General features: G+C 34.6%; 2 protein-coding genes and 2 long non-coding RNA genes across 5 annotated transcripts in view; 2 read left to right on the plus strand and 2 right to left on the minus strand.

Moving 5' to 3' along the window:
• LOC111417132 (A-type potassium channel modulatory protein KCNIP1) overlaps nucleotides 1-3,036 on the minus strand; it is a 42,671-nt gene extending 39,635 nt beyond the window's left edge. Inside the window, exons 1-2 of one of the 2 annotated variants that reach the window (XM_071195323.1) lie at nucleotides 2,923-3,034; nucleotides 2,487-2,813 (exon numbers count right to left, since the gene is read on the minus strand). In XM_071195323.1, coding sequence (XP_071051424.1) covers nucleotides 2,487-2,642 — 156 coding nt within the window. In that variant the 5' untranslated portion in view covers nucleotides 2,643-2,813; nucleotides 2,923-3,034. Of the gene's footprint in view, nucleotides 1-2,486 lie in introns of both variants that reach the window. The other variant, XM_023049323.2, reaches the window with a different exon arrangement.
• Nucleotides 1-8,397, plus strand: part of LOC139429541 (uncharacterized) — a 46,464-nt gene extending 38,067 nt beyond the window's left edge. Inside the window, exons 6-8 of the long non-coding RNA XR_011640093.1 lie at nucleotides 5,356-5,531; nucleotides 5,621-6,055; nucleotides 7,860-8,397. This is a non-coding gene — a long non-coding RNA (uncharacterized lncRNA). The remainder of the gene's footprint in view (nucleotides 1-5,355; nucleotides 5,532-5,620; nucleotides 6,056-7,859) is intronic.
• LOC139429540 (uncharacterized) lies at nucleotides 8,077-9,514 on the minus strand. The gene is made up of 2 exons (XR_011640092.1): nucleotides 9,154-9,514; nucleotides 8,077-9,087 (listed from the first exon to the last, which is right to left on the minus strand). It is a non-coding gene; the product is annotated as an uncharacterized lncRNA (long non-coding RNA).
• Nucleotides 9,405-16,729, plus strand: LOC111417131 (putative ATP-dependent RNA helicase DDX56). The gene is made up of 3 exons (XM_023049322.2): nucleotides 9,405-9,572; nucleotides 9,628-10,376; nucleotides 15,826-16,729. Exons 1-3 carry the CDS (start codon nucleotides 9,504-9,506, stop codon nucleotides 16,658-16,660), a joined length of 1,653 nt encoding a protein of 550 aa, XP_022905090.2. The 5' UTR covers nucleotides 9,405-9,503; the 3' UTR covers nucleotides 16,661-16,729.
• The last annotated feature ends 409 nt before the right edge of the window (nucleotides 16,730-17,138 follow it).

The following is a 17,138-nucleotide window of genomic DNA, read 5'->3' on the forward strand; positions in this document are numbered from 1 at the left end:
TATACTAGCACTATCACTAGAACTAACACAAGAACTAGAATCATTCGGGTTTAGCCGTCTTGAGAGACGTGCGGCTAAACCACAAAATGTTTATGGATGCACCTTTCTGTCCTTTCTGTAGGTTCAAAGCGGTGCAAAAGTTTATAGCAAGAACTTCTGTTTGGAAAATTGTTATGTTCGAACTGAGTGGCTGTTTGGTCCGTTGCTGCCCATACCTCCTCCGGATCTAACTGTCTTTGAAGCATCGGTGTACCAGGCTAGGGCTCCTCTTTATAGTTGAGGCTCTCCCTTCGCCCAATCATCCCTGCTTCTAAATATGACCTTCTACGGCTGGTTGAAATTGTATTCTGTCGGTATAAGGTCCGTTTCAATTTCAATCAGGTGATTTAGACATGGATCCTTGAGGATTTCGAGGTGTCCTCTGAGGTTGCCCTGCATCAACTTGAGTGCAGAAACTATTTCTGAGTAGGGCTTCAGCTGTCTTATATTTTGATTTTGGCCACCAAACCAATGAGGCGTAGGCGACCATGGGTCTGATTATTGCTACATAGACCCAATGAGCATTCGTGGTTCTGGATCTTCGCAGATCTGGTTTGTCATGATGGCCTTTTTCCTCACCTTATCTAAGTGTGAGTTCCAGATAAGTTTACTATCTAGTATTACCCCTAGGTATTTAACTTCTATTTTGAGGTTGATAGTTCTGCTTTCAATGGAGGGTGCTTTTATTTGTAGCTTCCTTCTCCGAGTCAGCATACCCCTGAATCTTGAATTCGTTTTTTTGTTAGGGTGTTCATCAAGTCATCGACTACCAGGTACCACAATAGAGGTGATAGCACTCCCCCTTGGGGATATCCTCTTAGTGCCTTTATAGTCAGCGATTCGCCTCCCAGACTGGCTGTGATCTGCCGACTTTTCAACATGGCTATACACCATTTGATTGTCGACATCCGTCTATATCTTTTACATTTAGAGCCTTCTCTATGGATTCATAGGAGGTGTTATCAAACGCACCCTCTATGTCTATGAAAGCACATAGGGCTATCTCGTTAGTTGCAGTTGCCTGCTCTAAAGTGCTAGTCAAAGCATGGAGAGCAGTAATTGTTGATTTTGTTTTCTGGTAAGCTTGTTGGCTAGGCTGGAGTGGATTAGTGACAAGCACTCCATTCCTAAGGTATTGATCGATTACTTTTTCCATCCCTTAGAGGAGAAATGAAGTTAGGCTAATTGGAGTGACAGTGTTAGGTAGCGCTAGTTAGCATTAGATATCATTATGTTGTATATTTTTATTGAACTAAAACTAGAACTAACACTAGATCTAGTACTAGAAAGTTTCGAGTTCAGCCGTCTAAACCTGAACGTTTCTACTTCTAGGTCTAGTGTTAGTTCTAGTTTTACACTAGCACTATCACTAGAACTAACACAAGGCCTAGAACTCAAATCATTCGGGTTTAGCCGTCTTGAGAGACGTGCGGCTAAACACGAACGATTCTAGTTCTAGACTTATTGAGACACCCTTTATTAAGCTATGTTGCATTTTATGTGAGATAGTGCAAGTGCATAATAGTTTAGTAAGTATGGTTACTGCATTCATATATTACGCATTATATGAAATTCCCGGATAGACTGGACGTCGCCGTCTGGTGTAAAATAATAAAACTAAAATAAAATTTATTATTTAATTATTTTTTTACCGATACAAAGAATTACAACACATCTTTTACTCAAGGTCAAGTGCGGAATCAATTATTTATAATGGGATGTGTAACAATTAAATTGAGTAAGATTATAGTAAGAAAGAAGATACCACCCGAATATGACGAATTGTAAGAAATATAAAGTTCAAAATATTAACTTGTAAAAGACACATTATAATTCTGGTCACCTACGAAGTGCAATCGCCGAAGAAACACTGACAAATGCAAAGGATCACAGGGTGGAATATCAACTCGAAACACACACGTCTATTCCTGTATTTGTGGCTATAAGGACTCCCATCGATCGAGTTGAAGAGAATCCAGAGTTTCTATCTTATAAATAATATAGACGCCCCAAAATATCTCCCCATTAAAAATTGATTCATTCAGGTTTGCTCCCATTGATTTAGAAATAAATGTTACAACTTGATCCCGTAGTTTACGGGAGAAGAACTTACAATACTTTTCTGAATTGAATCAACCAGACGAGACGAAAAGAATTGAATGACATCAATGTCGCATTGAAGAATTTAAAACCTCCCCGATTTTAGATAGTGTAGAGCAAAGTTCCTTTTCTCAGGAATTCCCGATAGACTTAACTCGAGAGGTCAAGACATCCCCCCAAAGATTTCAATTTAGCATTTTTAGATTCAAACGTCTTGATCAACTACAATGAGTCGTCAACACAAATGATATCTAACTCAACAAGTTACGTTTAATTTCTAAAATGTATACATTATCTAGATAAATGAAAACTACATAAACTAATGAACATTATAAAAGAATACTCACCGATTTAAATCCTCTATACATAATCCTAATTTCTTGTCTAGTAAATTTGGTCAATCTGCACAAATCTTCTAAAGCAACTGGAATCGGTTTCGGTACTCTACTTGGCTCGATTTCATAAACAACCTCTTCAATTGGACTATCCGATGGCGTAGCCATAATTCTTCACTTTTCCCAAAAAAACAACCAAACCCACCCCCCACAAAAAAATCCCCCCAAATAGTTCGAATTATTTTTCCTATTTTTTCCTCGAATCCATAGGAAAATATTTCTTATCTCATCCTTTTTGTCCTAGCCAGGATCTGTCACTTTTCACGGACAAATCCGTGTCTTAAATCAAAAAAAGGAAAAAATCTTAGCGAAACCGCGAAAAATACCCGGAAGTTTTCGAGAAACGATTTCAACGGTTGGTTCGATGAAAGTTTCATTCATTTAATACTTTTGAAATGATGGTTTTTTAAACGGTGGTATTCTGCTGGTTGTGTTAGCGTTCGATTAAATTGGAGTCCGTATTTTGGCGGAGTCCCGGAGCGACCCGGACCGACTACTGCCCGGCAGGGATCCCGGCTCCACCATCGGCAGCGTTCGTTTCGTTTCGGGATAACGAAGGAAGTCGGTTTTCAGACCTTTTTCATTCTTCCTCGGTGGGTTTTAGTAGGAGCTTTCAGGTAAACTCATCGTAAAACCGAATGTGATCACGATTTTTTTTTTGCTAACTTGCTTAGTTTGTTTACTTTAGAATCGGATAGAAAGTTGTTATCTATTAATTAATAAATTAAATTATAAGAAAATGCATTTCTCCTGGTTTATTTTTAAACGAGTCGTTAAACGTGGCTTATTATTTTATTAAATATCCCACTTAAACTAAACTCGACGACCACCAGAGCTTAATTTATTCATCCCCAGCTAGAATTCATGTTTTATTCATGATTTTTTGATACACATCTCAAGTCTCCACCTATTTTTCCACCACGTCATCGATCCTGATATTAGATTATACCGTATTGCGGCTAATTATATTTGATATTACTCGAAAAGCAATAAAAATGTGATGATGATATTTTATAGGGGTGGTATCGAAATATCTGGTATATAGGCAACCCAAACGTCACAATCACTATTTTATTTAATTTAAGTTTTATTATTAACAAGCACTTAAATTAGCAAAATAATTTAAACAATAAATTCTTTCAATTCATTTAATTTATAACGTTTAAATTAAAAATAAATAAATTAATTATTAATAATTTAATTTTTATCTAATAGATGGCGGTGATAATTTAAAAGCGTTAAAGTCCCTAAGTAGATCACTAAAGTGATCTGGCATGAAATTTTTAAACTATTCGAGCCAAACTGGCGGTTTGATAGCTTGTCAGTGTATGTTACTGCTTGTTTACAAAAAAATTACACTTGTAATAATGCCGTCTTGTTGTCTTCGGAGTTGTAAATGGAGGAAATTGCTTCATTAGTTTGTATGTATGTATGGATTGGGGAGTGCATGCAAAACCGCACGCCACACTTAGGCCCCATTGGGCCCCTTGTGCATCCTCCCATTACACACTCTGGTCACATCAACCAGCCTAAGGATTTGCTAAAGGCTAGGACAGCTCCTAGAGGTGCATTCCTGATGTCATCTGTGGTTGGCCATTCCTCCCCGAAGGCCCTCATTTTGAGGTCGGTCAAAGAGGAGCAATCACACAAGATGTGTTTAACCGTCTCGTCATCCTGTTCACAGGCTCGACAGAGAGGGGAGTCAGCAAGCTTCATGTTTTGAAGGTGCTTATTTACCTTACAGTGTCCCGTGAGGAGACCTGTGGCAGTGCGAAGGGCTCTTTTACCAAGCCCTACGAAGAACTGGGCTGTTGCGGCTGAAGGATATTTTAACAATTCCTTGGCGAGATGATAGCTCGGGGTACGGTCCCACCCGTTTAAATGCTTCATTAGTTTATTTCATTAAACTTTCATTAAGTTTTTACATTGGACCGATGTTTTAAAGTTGCTCCCTAAATGAAAAGAAAACGTTGTACATTCTATACATTTCGAGAAAATGAATGTTTATTTGAGTTGTGCATTGCTATATTCAAATAATGCAGCAGCAGTAAGTTATTATTATTATTATTATTGCTGCCGGACTGAGGTGGGCGGCCCCTCTCGTTACCGCGACCTATAAGATCTATTGTAACTTTAGCCCTCCAAAGGTTTAGGGCAAATGTAGGTCCTTAATGAACCTTAGTATTGTCCTGAGGTCTTGAACCTTTATGTCGGTAGGTAACAGGGGAGTTTTGCCGAAGACGTTGTGCCTTAGACGGCCTCTGGCGACGCAATTGCACAGTATATGTTCAGCAGTTTCTGACTCGTCGTTGCATAGTCGACAAGTTTGATCCTCAGCTTGTCCAATGTGGAAGAGGTGGTATTTTAGGGGCACATGGCCGGTTAGGTAGCCTCAGAGCGTTCTTAGATCCCCTTTGCTGAGGCATAAAACCTCTTTGGTTTTGTTTTGCGACGGAGTTATCATACTCTTCGCTTGTCTGTGACCTGGAAGTTCTTTCCAGCGTAAGGCTATCTTTGAAGCCTCCCAGTTGTTGATTATTTCTTTTAGGTGGCTTTTTTGTAGTCCACATCCAGGTTGGGGTCCAATGAAGGGCGTGTTTGCTGCCTCTTTGGCCAGCTTGTCGGCCTTCTCATTGCCCTCAATGTTGCTGTGACCTGGAACCCACCATAGGGTAACATCATTGCCCCTAGCGAGTCCTCTCAGGTTGTTGGTGCACTCTCTGATCAGTGCGGAGCCACACGTGTAGGCCTGAATTGCCTTTAAGGCGGCCCGACTGTCTGTGAAAATGTTTATGGATGCACCTTTTTGTCCCTTCTGTAGGTTCAAAGCGGTGCAGAAGTTTATAGCAAGAACTTCTGCTTGGAAAATTGTTAAGTCCGAGCTGAGGGGCAATTTGATGTGGCTATTTGGTCCACTGATGCCCATCCCTACTCCAGATCTTACTGTTTTTGAAGCATCGGTGTACCAGGCTAGGGCTCCTCTTTTTAGTTGAAGCAGTAAGTTACTATATTAACTAAAATGTTTTTGATAAAAACATAGTTTTTACGGCTTATCCACAAATGGTTTAAAATTATGTATTCTTAAGCAGGCTTATACAAGATTCCATAGACAACTTGCTTTTGTTGATTAGAAGCCGCCGAGCAACACCAGACGCAAAAGAATTCAAAACGTCGATGAGACTAGTTTCTCTTTCACAATTTCAAAAGGACTTGAAACATTCAAATTATTTGGTTCACTATAGCCGAACATTATCAATCAAACAACATCAACAACAACAAGAATCAGGTAAAGCTGATAATGAAGACGAAAACGAAACATGGTGGATAAATAATAACTGCATCCAAGATGTCTACATGCTTCAGGCACAAGGACCTCATAGCCATACTGAAAATCTGGATAACCAAGCTAAAGCCTCATTGTATTATTTGGCAGGGATATTCACAAAATACGTAAAAATGTCACATGTGAATGTATTGGACAACTGTTAACTAACAGAAATTGCAAAAAATAGAAAAGCTTAGTATGTTTACAAGATTACGTGAATTTAAGGAAAATATACTGTTGTTCCCTTGTCTGGAATTTCTCAGTATATTTGTGCCCTTATGCACTTAAATGGATTTTTATTTAAATTTTCTCTCAACCGGTTTCGTTATATATTTACAGCATCTTCAGGAGATTACCTACATTGATACACATATTCTTATGTAAATTTAAGATTTACATAAGAATAAGATTTTAATTACATAAGAATATTTGTACCGGTTGAGAGAAAATTTAAATAAAAATCCATTTAAGTGCAAAAACGAATTTTATTTATTAGACATAAAATGGAAAGAAAATCATCAAACAATAATAATTTTTAGAAGACTAGAAATATACTTAATAAGCAATAAAATCAGCACTGATGATTTTATTCACCAATATTCGGTACACGTAAAATTAAACATTATTTTGTTAAAAGTTCTAAAACTTGTTTTTAAATGTGGGATCGGTTTAGCCATGCATCTCTTAAGGCGGCTAAACCAGGTTATTTCTAGTTCTGGGTCAAATGTTAGTTCTAGAGACAATGTTAGGTAGCGCTAGTTAGTATTAGATATCATTATGTTGTATATTTTTATTGAACTAAAACTAGAACTAACACTAGACCTAGAACTAGAAAGTTTCGAGTTTAGCCGTGCGTCTGAGGACCTAGAACTAGAATCATTCGGGTTTAGCCGTCTTGAGAAACGTGCGGCTAACCTCGAACGTTTCTAGTTTTAGGTCTAGTGTTAGTTCTAGTTTTACACTATTAGTAGAACTAACACAAGACCTAGAACTAGAATCATTCGAGTTTTGCCGTCTTGAAAGACGTGCGGCTAAACCCGAATAATTCTAGTTCTAGGTCTTGTGTTCGTTTTAGTTTTACACTGGCACTATCACTAGAACTAACACAAGACCTAGAACTAGAATCATTCGGGTTTAGCCTTCTATAGAGACGTGCGGCTAAACTCGAACGTTTCTAGTTTTAGGTCTAGTGTTAGTTCTTATTTTACACTATTAGTAGAACTAACACAAGATCTAGAGCTAGAATCATTCGGGTTTAGCCGTCTTGAGAGACGTGCGGCTAAACCCGAATGATTCTAGTTCTAGGTCTTGTGTTAGTTCTAGTGATAGTGCCAGTGTAAAACTTATGGGGTTATACTTATACTTCGGGTTTAGCCTTCTATAGAGACGTGCGGCTAAACCCGAATGATTCTAGTTCTAGGTCTTGTGTTAGTTCTAGTTTTACACTGGCACTATCACTAGAACTAACACAACACCTAGAACAAGAATCATTCGGGTTTAGCCGTCTTGAGAGACATGCACCTAAACACGAATGATTTTAGTTGGAGGCCTTGTGTTAGTTGTAGTGATAGTTAAAGTAAAGCTAGAACTAACACTAGACCTAAATCTAGAAATCTTCGGATTTAGCCGCGACGGTTTTATTCGTGACTTTTTGATACACATCTCAAGTCTCCACCTATTTTTCGATCTCGTCATCGATCTCGATATTGGATTAAACCATATTGCGGCTGATTGCGGCTAATTATATTTGATATTACTTCTAAAAGCAATCAAATTGTGATGATATTTTATGGGATGGTCTCCAAAATATGGTATATAGGCAACCCAAACGTCACAATCAATATTTTTATATAGTTTAATTTTAATTATTAACAAAAAATTAAATTACCAAATCAAAAAAAAAATTAAATTTAAACAATAAATTGTTTCAACTAATTTAATTTATAATGTTTAAAGTTAAAAAAAAATTAATTATTAATAATTTAATTTTTATCTGATAGATGGCGGTGACAATTTAAAAGCAAAAGCGTGTTATATCCCATAGATAATGTATAGATGTGACATTAGCGTTGAATTTTTGTCGCTCAGCACTAGCGCCACCAAATGCTTGATTCCATACTAATATCAAATACCGCCAATTTCAACTGTGACATATTTTTTATTCTAAAAAAACTTTTCAGATAATTTTTTGATTTTGGGGCAATTAAGAAGTGTATGTTGTATACTTAAAAATTTTATTTAAATATTGAATGTTGTAAAACAAAAGTACAGTTTTGAACAGTAAAAAACTTAAAACTTAGACAATAAATCAATCTTAGATAATAAAGAAAAAGTTTTCTAGTTATAAAGTTTTAAACAGAAATAATAATAAATAAAATAATTGAAATTTACAATTACAATAGTTGGAAATGTTAACAATATCAGAAAAATTCACATTAATTCAGATATGTGCACTGTAATTTGGAATAGACACTTTATGTTCTATTTTGCATTATAATTTATGTTGAATAAAGACGTTTATTATTAGTATTAACAGTATTCAATACTCTTATTTTATTTTTTTGTTATTTTTCCTAATTCGTTTCCAATTTGAAACCTTTATCACATTCTGACTATCGGTTCATCCTAAAACGTTCATAAAATAAAAATTTAATGTATAAGTACAATTGTTACAACAGTCATATTAAAATTTTAACATTGATTTGATGTTACACAAAGGTTAATTGCTGTATATATAAAGATCCAACAAAATTGCTTACAATATGTTACTATGGTATTTTATCTAACACAGAAATTAAATAAATAAAAAGTTATAAGTATAATAAGTATTATAATTATGGTATATTATTATATTATAACATTTATTTAATTATATATAATATATAACATGCATGTATAAGCCTGTAGGTACAGACCTATGTATAATGTTTATAATATATAAAATATATATATAAACTCATAATCTCTTGTCATACCATCGGCAAAACTAGAACATACTATTATTCCTTATTACTATTCCATCCAACATGTTCCTTAGAGAAATGCTTTCCACCATGAACATTTCTGTAAATTCTCATGTCTTCATATTGCCATAATTCTTCCCATCCACTTAGTTAAAATATTTGTGGATAGTTTTAGGTTTGGAAATCGGTAAAAAGTTCCACACCGTTCTCTGCATTCATCCGTAGCGTAATTCCTTCCACTAATTTTCTATTAAAAAAGATGTACCTACACATTTGTCATTTTTAAGTTACATTTATAAAAAAAGAAAACTCTTAAATTAAATGTACTTACCATAAGTAAAACTTCGGAAAATAACATCCTTAATAAAATACATAGTAACAAATTACTTAAAAAACACCGAAAACTTACAAAATTCTTAAACATCAACTTACACCAACAAACTGTCATTGTCAACAAAACAAAGCTTTCCTAAGTCGCCCCTGAAGTTGGTAACGATATAACGAACACTAGCGCCATCAATGCGTCGGTTCTATACTAACAATAACATTCGTGACTATGTTCACAATGGTTAACCTAGCTCCTATTAAGTGCCAGGGGTATGTTATATCCTAACCTCAAATTTTTGACACATTGAATAAATTTTATTTATAAAATAAAATATTAATAACGAATAAAGTAAAATGGACGAAGAAAACGATGAAAAGATATTAAATTTCCACGAAATGGAAATAGATGATCGAATATTAAAGGTAAAGTAAAAAATAGCAGATTCCAACCTAACTTTTAAAAACGTCAAATTATTAGGCAATAGCGAAATTAGGATGGCAAATTCCAACTTTAATACAAGAAAAAGCAATTCCTTTGTTACTAGAAGGAAAAGATGTTTTAGTTCGAGCTCGAACTGGATCTGGAAAAACAGCTGCTTTTTCGCTCCCTGTAATCCAAAAAATTTTAAGCTCGAAAGATACTACGATCCACCAAGAAACCAAGGCATTAATTTTGGCTCCAAGTAAAGAATTATGCGAACAAATCTGTAAAGTCGTTGAAAGTTTAACCATAAAATGTTCAAGAGAAGTACGATGTATCGATATAGCACCAAAAGCCGATTTACAAGTTCAAAAGCCGATGTTGGTTGAAAAACCTGATATTGTTATAAGCACACCAGCTAGGGCTTTACAACACATAAAAGCAGGAAATTTAAACATAAAGGAGTCTTTAGATATGTTAGTTATCGACGAAGCTGATTTGGTGTTTTCGTTTGGTTACGAAGATGAAATTAAAGACCTTTTAAAATATTTACCCAAAATTTATCAAGCTATTTTAGCCTCGGCTACGTTAAGTGAAGACGTTAAAAGCTTGAAAAGTTTGGTTTTGCATAATCCCGTTACTTTAAAATTAGAAGAACCCGATTTGGCCCCGACGACTCAATTAACTCATTATCATTTAGCCGCCGAAGAATTAGAAAAGGCTACGATACTTTATGCTTTATTAAAATTGCATTTAGTTAGGGGAAAAACGATTATTTTTGTTAATACCGTTGATAAATGTTATAAGTAAGTATTAATCTTCGAATCTTAATCTTCGTTTTATAACACGAGCGGGCGCTTGTCATAAATTTTATCACATCAGATCCCTATCAATTTAATAAAAATAGTAATATATTTTAGTAAAAATATTTAATTTATATTAAACAATTGTTTAAAAATATAAAATGAACACGATTAATTTTTGAAATCTAACAACATTTACAAATTAAATACCGGGAATTTCATATAAGTCGCGATATGCTACTGTGCACTTGCACTGTCCCACATAAAATGCAACATAGCTTAATAGTATAGGCATAGGGGAGTTTTGCAGAAGAAAAATTTTGCTTGGAAAAGGGTCCGTCTTAAGATACGCATGGCTAAACCCGAATGTTTCTAATTCTGGGTCTAGTGTTAGTTCTAGTGATAGTGCTAGTGTAAAACTAGAACTAACACTAGACCTATAACTGGAAACATTCGGTTTTAGCCGCACGTCTCTCAAGGCGGCTAAACCCGAATGATTCTAGTTCTAGGTCTTTCTAGAATCATTCATCACTTATCATTTACTAATTAAAGATATTTTAAATAATATTTATTTGCTTCGAAAAGTACTTCCAAAATTAATACAAAAGTTGTTAAAATAACGTTTAATGGGAAGAGTGGCGCTGCTTTTTATTACCCCAGATATACTTAATATTAGGCTTTATGGATGAAATTTGAATTCTCTTTTTGGCGTCCAGTTTGTTGCGATATTTATTTTTTGTCGACACATAAGCTGAGAATCCCATTTCATACATACAGGGTGTGTCAAATGTCTGGAATATAGCCAATAACTTCTCCATTTGTGGTTTTAAAGAAAAATGTTTCAAATAAAAAACTCTTTATTAATTGTGGCGCATTTTTTGGCGATGTTTTTCTTGCTTGTTTAGATTGTTCTTTGTTTCGTTGCTATAGCAACCAACATTGTTGTTTTAAATGGGATGCATATGTTTTTTTTACATATTTTAATAGAAGATAAATCCCTCTACGCGATGAACATATCAAATCATATGGTTGTATTAAAAAAAATCGAGAAAAAATGCGTTTTTTGAAAGTCTTAAGTCAGCAAATTACAATCAAAGTAGGCACCGAAATAACGCCGTTGACAGCTTTAAATGTAAAAAAATTGACAGTTTAAATAAATATGGCGCAATTAAGCCAACGACAAAGAATCCAAATATTAATAATACAGTGCAGGTGATAGAAAACGCACTTAAAGTGAAGTTTGTACACTGTTCAACAATATTTACCCGGATACACAAATTACACAATCCGCAGTATCCAAAATATTAAAAAAAAGATTTAACACCGGAAGTGTTAAAAACCTTCCAAAAAGTTGATGGCCGAAGCCAGTTACCAATGACCATACATTATTAATTATTCATAATTGTTGAAACTGTAGTTTTTTTTAGTATTTAAAGCTGTCAACGGCGTTATTTCGGCGCCTACTTTGATTGTAATTAGCTGATTTAAGACTTTCAAAAAACGCATTTTTTCTCGATTTTTTTCTTTTACAACCATATGATTTGTTATGTTCATTGCATAGAGGCACTTATCATCTATCAAAGCATGCAAAAAAATATATGCATCCCATTTAAAATAACAATATTGGTTGCCATAGCGACGAAACAAAAAACAATACAAACAACCAAGTATCGCCATAAAATGCACCATGATTAATAAAGAACCTTGTGTTTCCATTTTTCTTTAAAACCACAAATGGCGAAGTTATTGGCTATATTCCAGATATTTGACACACCCTGTATATATAGTACAGCATATAAAAGCCGTAAGTAGGTAAAAGTACCAACACGCCCTTTTGCGACAATTGAGGATATTCATCTTTCAAACTGCACCAAAATTGCACTAACGGCATTGATTTAAATTTTTCTTGCACCTATGAATGAGATGTCATTTCAATCAAAGTGTCATATTCTTTTGATGACATGGTTGAAGGTCGTGTATTGATAATAAATGGGTTTTTAATCCACAGTTCTTGTTGATATTTAATCTGTCTGTCATTCGGAAAATATTCATTAAAAGCTTCACTCAAACCTTTCAGGTGTTGAAGAATTTCTTCAATAAATGTCTGCCCTATTTCAATCTTTTCCTCTTCCAGAAAGTCTTTTATAGTTGGGAAGCTATCATATTCTTTGGAGCGCACACAAATTACCCAAAATTCTATCTTTGTCTTGAAAGCAAGAACTTTTTCGGTAGCATTAAATACATTTACCTGTTTGCTCTGAAGTGTTAAATTATGATTATTGATCTTCGTAAAAATATCGGTTAAACATGCAATTTTAAGCAGCCAATTTTTATCAAATAATCGATTTTTTAATTCAAAATTATATTCTAAAAAAAGCACGTACTTCGTCCCTTAGTTTAAACAACACGGGTTAGTATCTTTCTTCGTGACAACCATCTGACTTCAGTATGTAACAGAAGAGACATTGAATAAACGATTATTTAGAGGCCGAGATTTTATGAAATTAATGATTTTGACCACCTCATCGAGAGCCCTCTTATAAGTGGGGGATAATTTCTTTGCAGCAAGTGTCTGGCTATGTAGCATACAGTGAGTGCTAGAACAGTTTTTGGCGATATTTTTAATAAGCTAGATTAATAGATATCGATGCAGTTGTCTCATGGTATTTCATTGTCTTCAAGAAAAGAATTTAGGAGACTAAATATTTCTGGTTTAGTAGTACGTGTTGGTAGAGATTTGCATAACAGAAGATAATTAATGTTGCGAGTCTAGCTACATCGGTAGATTCGTCCATTTGTAATGCAAATTTGCATGATTTCAGGCGAAAGTAAGCTCATTCTTTATACAGGGTCATCCACGACGAACGTCCATTAGAACTTTAGAGGGTTCTGGCCAAAACAAACATTTGAAAATTCAGATTTAAGTATTATTAATTGCGTTCTCTTCGGCTAAAATATTTTCAGATTTCTAGCACTTCCGGTTATACCATGCATAACATACGTAAGCAATATGACGGCGTATGTTTTGGTGCCGAGTACGGCTGTCTAGAAAGTTTGGTCACTTTACTACGGCACGTTAACTTTTCGAAATTTGGATGTACCATAACTTAATTTTTTTAAATGGCACCCCCCATATTTTATTACTTAGTTGTGTTCGGTGTCTCATTTTACATCTTTTATATCCCATATGTCCTATACCTAACATTTATAGTTTGGGATATAATTAGGGTTTTTTGAAAAATTCGCACATATATCGATATTTAACCTAGTGTGCCATGAATACCTAGTGTGACCTAGTGAATAACCATATGAAGTGGCCTTTTGAAAATTTGCAGACTTGTGATGTTGTTTGATGCCAGCTTTTTACTAAAATATTTTCAGGTTCCGGGTACTTGTGATTACACCGGAAGCGGTGACAATTTTCATATTTCAAATGGAACACCCTGTATTTCATTAAATTTTTGAAATTTTTGTTCAATTTTAGGCTACTTGTATGTTGCAGCCGACACGTACTCGCAATTATTTGGTTGCACTCTCCATAAATTATTATCAGATTCAAATAATCCTCATTACTAAATTCCAAACGTCAGATCACTACAAAAAGTAACCTAGTCATCGCACCAACAGAAATAAACCATAGCTTTAATAAATGTCAAACTGTTTACTCTTTCCTTACTCATCCTCTGATAATACATAATCACAAGAACATTCCCAACACAAAATTTTTTTTCCGGCGGTCAAGGTAGATGATTTATAAATTATAAAAAGTAACGTTGTAGTTGACATTTTTGATTGAAAAATTTAATAAAACTCAGGGTGTTCCATTTGAAATATGAAAATTGTCACTTCTGGTGTAACCACAAGTACCCGGAACCTGAAAATACTTTAGTTAAAAAGCTGGCATCAAACATCACAAGTCTGTACATTTTCAAACCCCCACTTCATTTGGTTATTCACTAGGTCACACTAGGCACTTAATTCATGGCACACTAGGTTAAATATCGATATATGTGTGAATTTTTCAAAAAGCTCTAATTATCTCCCAAACTATAAATGTTAGGTATAGGACACATTGGATATAAAAGATGTAAAATGAGACACCGAAGACGACTATGTAATAAAATATGGGGGGTGCCATTTAAAAAAATGAAGTTATGGTACTTCCAAGTTTCGAAAAGTTAATATGCCATAGTAAAGTGACCAAATGTTCTAGACAGCCGTACTCGGCACCAAAACATACTCCATCATGTTGCTTAAGCATGTTCTGAATCCTAAATTGATATCCCAAAAATCGAGTGTTCTCTGATTTTTTGAACAAATGTCTGCTGGTAAATAGATAAATCCAAATATGTAAAAATATATAGGGTGTTCCATTTAAAAAAATAAAGTAGGTGGCGACTTCCAGTATAATCGGAAGTGTTAGATATCTGAAAATATTTTAGTCGAAGAGAACGCAATTGATAATACTTAAATCTGAATTTTCAAATTTTTATTTTCGCCAGAACCCTGTAAAGTTCTAATGGACGGTCGTCGTGGATGACCCTGTATTGGTTGCTACATTTCTGATGCGCTGAGCTATCGTCTCATTCAATAGTGGGATCTTACCTATTTCTTCTGCTGATTTTTCATCTAACATACATTTTACCATCTCCATAGCGCAAGGTTTTACAAGATTTTCCGCAATTGAGTAGGCTTATCCGCGTTGAGCTATTTGATAACTGACCAAGTAAGAAGCCTCAGTTGCTTTTTCATTAATCGTTTTTGTGGTTTGAACTTTACAAGTTCGTCACATTTTCGCTTGAAAAATTCAACATTTTTTTCTTTAAGGTCCTCATGAACAGATTCCAAATGTCGACGCATCTTGGAGCCATACAGCTATTTGGAAGTACTTTGCTGCATATAATGCACTGCGGATTAGCATTACTGTTCATAAATCGTAAGGATATATAACTTTCATCATATCTCCTATGTTTTTTAGTACACTTAGTGCACTTGTACAAGCATTTATAACTGGCTTATTTTCTTTTGGGGCGATTTGATTTGTATCGGTGTCATTGTGTTCAGAAATATGTTTTTTTAAAACAACTAGACGTTGAAGCTGATATTATGTAAAAAATATCACGTACGATTCACGGAACCCTTGAGTGTTCTACGCAGAACACAGTTTAAGAAACGCTGCCTTAATACATCCCATAATATAAATACGGCCTTATAACTCAGCAATTAATGTGTAAATTTTTTGTCTTTTATAACTTTTTTTTGCCATAAAGACAACGTCAATATATTTTATTTCATCATATTCAAAATACATAGTTACATGAATACTTTAGCGTTAAATCCTTTCAAATGCATAATGTAAGGAGATATATTATAAAAACGAAAATTCTCATACAGTTTATGACAGCGCGCCCGCACGAAGTTTAAAAAAAATGAATAAAATTTTCTTTTTTAGAATAAAATTGTATTTAGAGCAATTTGGAATTCCAACTTGCGTTTTAAACTCCGAGCTTCCAGCTAAAACTCGATGCCATTCCGTGAACCAATTCAACCAAGGTGTTTATAACATAATCGTAGCTTCCGATGAGAAAGCTTTAGAACAACCTGGTGAATTTGTTGATCGTAAAAAATCGAAAAGGAGGAAAGATAAAGAAAGCGGGGTTTCGCGAGGAATCGATTTTCAATTCGTTGCAAATGTTATTAACTTCGATTTTCCTCTCGATACTCAATCTTACGTCCATAGAGCTGGAAGAACCGCAAGAGGGAATAATCAAGGAAGTGTTTTATCGTTTGTTAGCATAAAAGAACAAGGGTTACATGAAGATGTTGAGAAATGTTTAAAAACGGGGCACAACACCGAAGAATCAGTTTTTAAAAAGTATCAATTTAAATTAGAGGAAGTTGAACCTTTTAAATATCGCGCGCAAGATGCGTGGCGCGCCGTGACAAGAATAGCAGTCCGAGAGGCTCGCTTGAAAGAGATTAAACAAGAAATATTTAATTGCAAAAAATTAAAAAGTTATTTCGAGGATAACCCGAACGATTTAAAAGTGTTACGCCACGATAAAGCTTTACACACAGTTCGAATTCAGCAGCATTTAGCCGATGTTCCCGATTATATCGTTCCCCCAACTTTAAAAAATTTAGCGGGTGTGGGGAAAAAGAGGAAACGGAAAGGAGTGTTTAAAAAAATTGGGGAGAGTTCTTCAAGTAAATATCAAGCTAAGAAACGCAATCCTTTACTTAGTATGAAATTTGAAGGCTTTCAAAAAAAGAAAAAAACTTCGTGAAATAAACGTTCTTAATTTGTCGATTTAAATAAGATTTTCGATAAATAAATAAAGATAAGTTTTAATTAATTAACTTTAACCCGTTTATGCCCACAGTTCCAATAATGAAACACTCCTATTTTTCTTCCCCCCACGCTTTGTTGTTTGACGTGATTTTGCAGGTAGCAACACGTTTCCAGTAAACATGTTGATTAGTGAGAGTGATTGTTTGACGAATTATTGTGCCTTTAACGAAAAAAAAGTTGGAAATTTATTATTTTACGTTGTGTTTATTGCCCTAACAATTTAAATGTGTTGTTAATTGTTAAATGTGTGATCATCTATAGTGACAAATACGATAAGTACAAAAAAAAAACACTTTTTCCAAAAAGTTCCAATATTGGAAGTATGGGCTAAACGGGTCCATAAAGATTTTTAATAATTTTAGACCCCTCACAACTGCAGAACTCATTCAAGTAATAGAAGACGAGGATTTTTG

This window comes from Onthophagus taurus, chromosome 3, assembly GCF_036711975.1.
Source record: "Onthophagus taurus isolate NC chromosome 3, IU_Otau_3.0, whole genome shotgun sequence".
In the NCBI taxonomy this organism is placed as follows: Eukaryota; Metazoa; Arthropoda; class Insecta; order Coleoptera; family Scarabaeidae; genus Onthophagus; species Onthophagus taurus.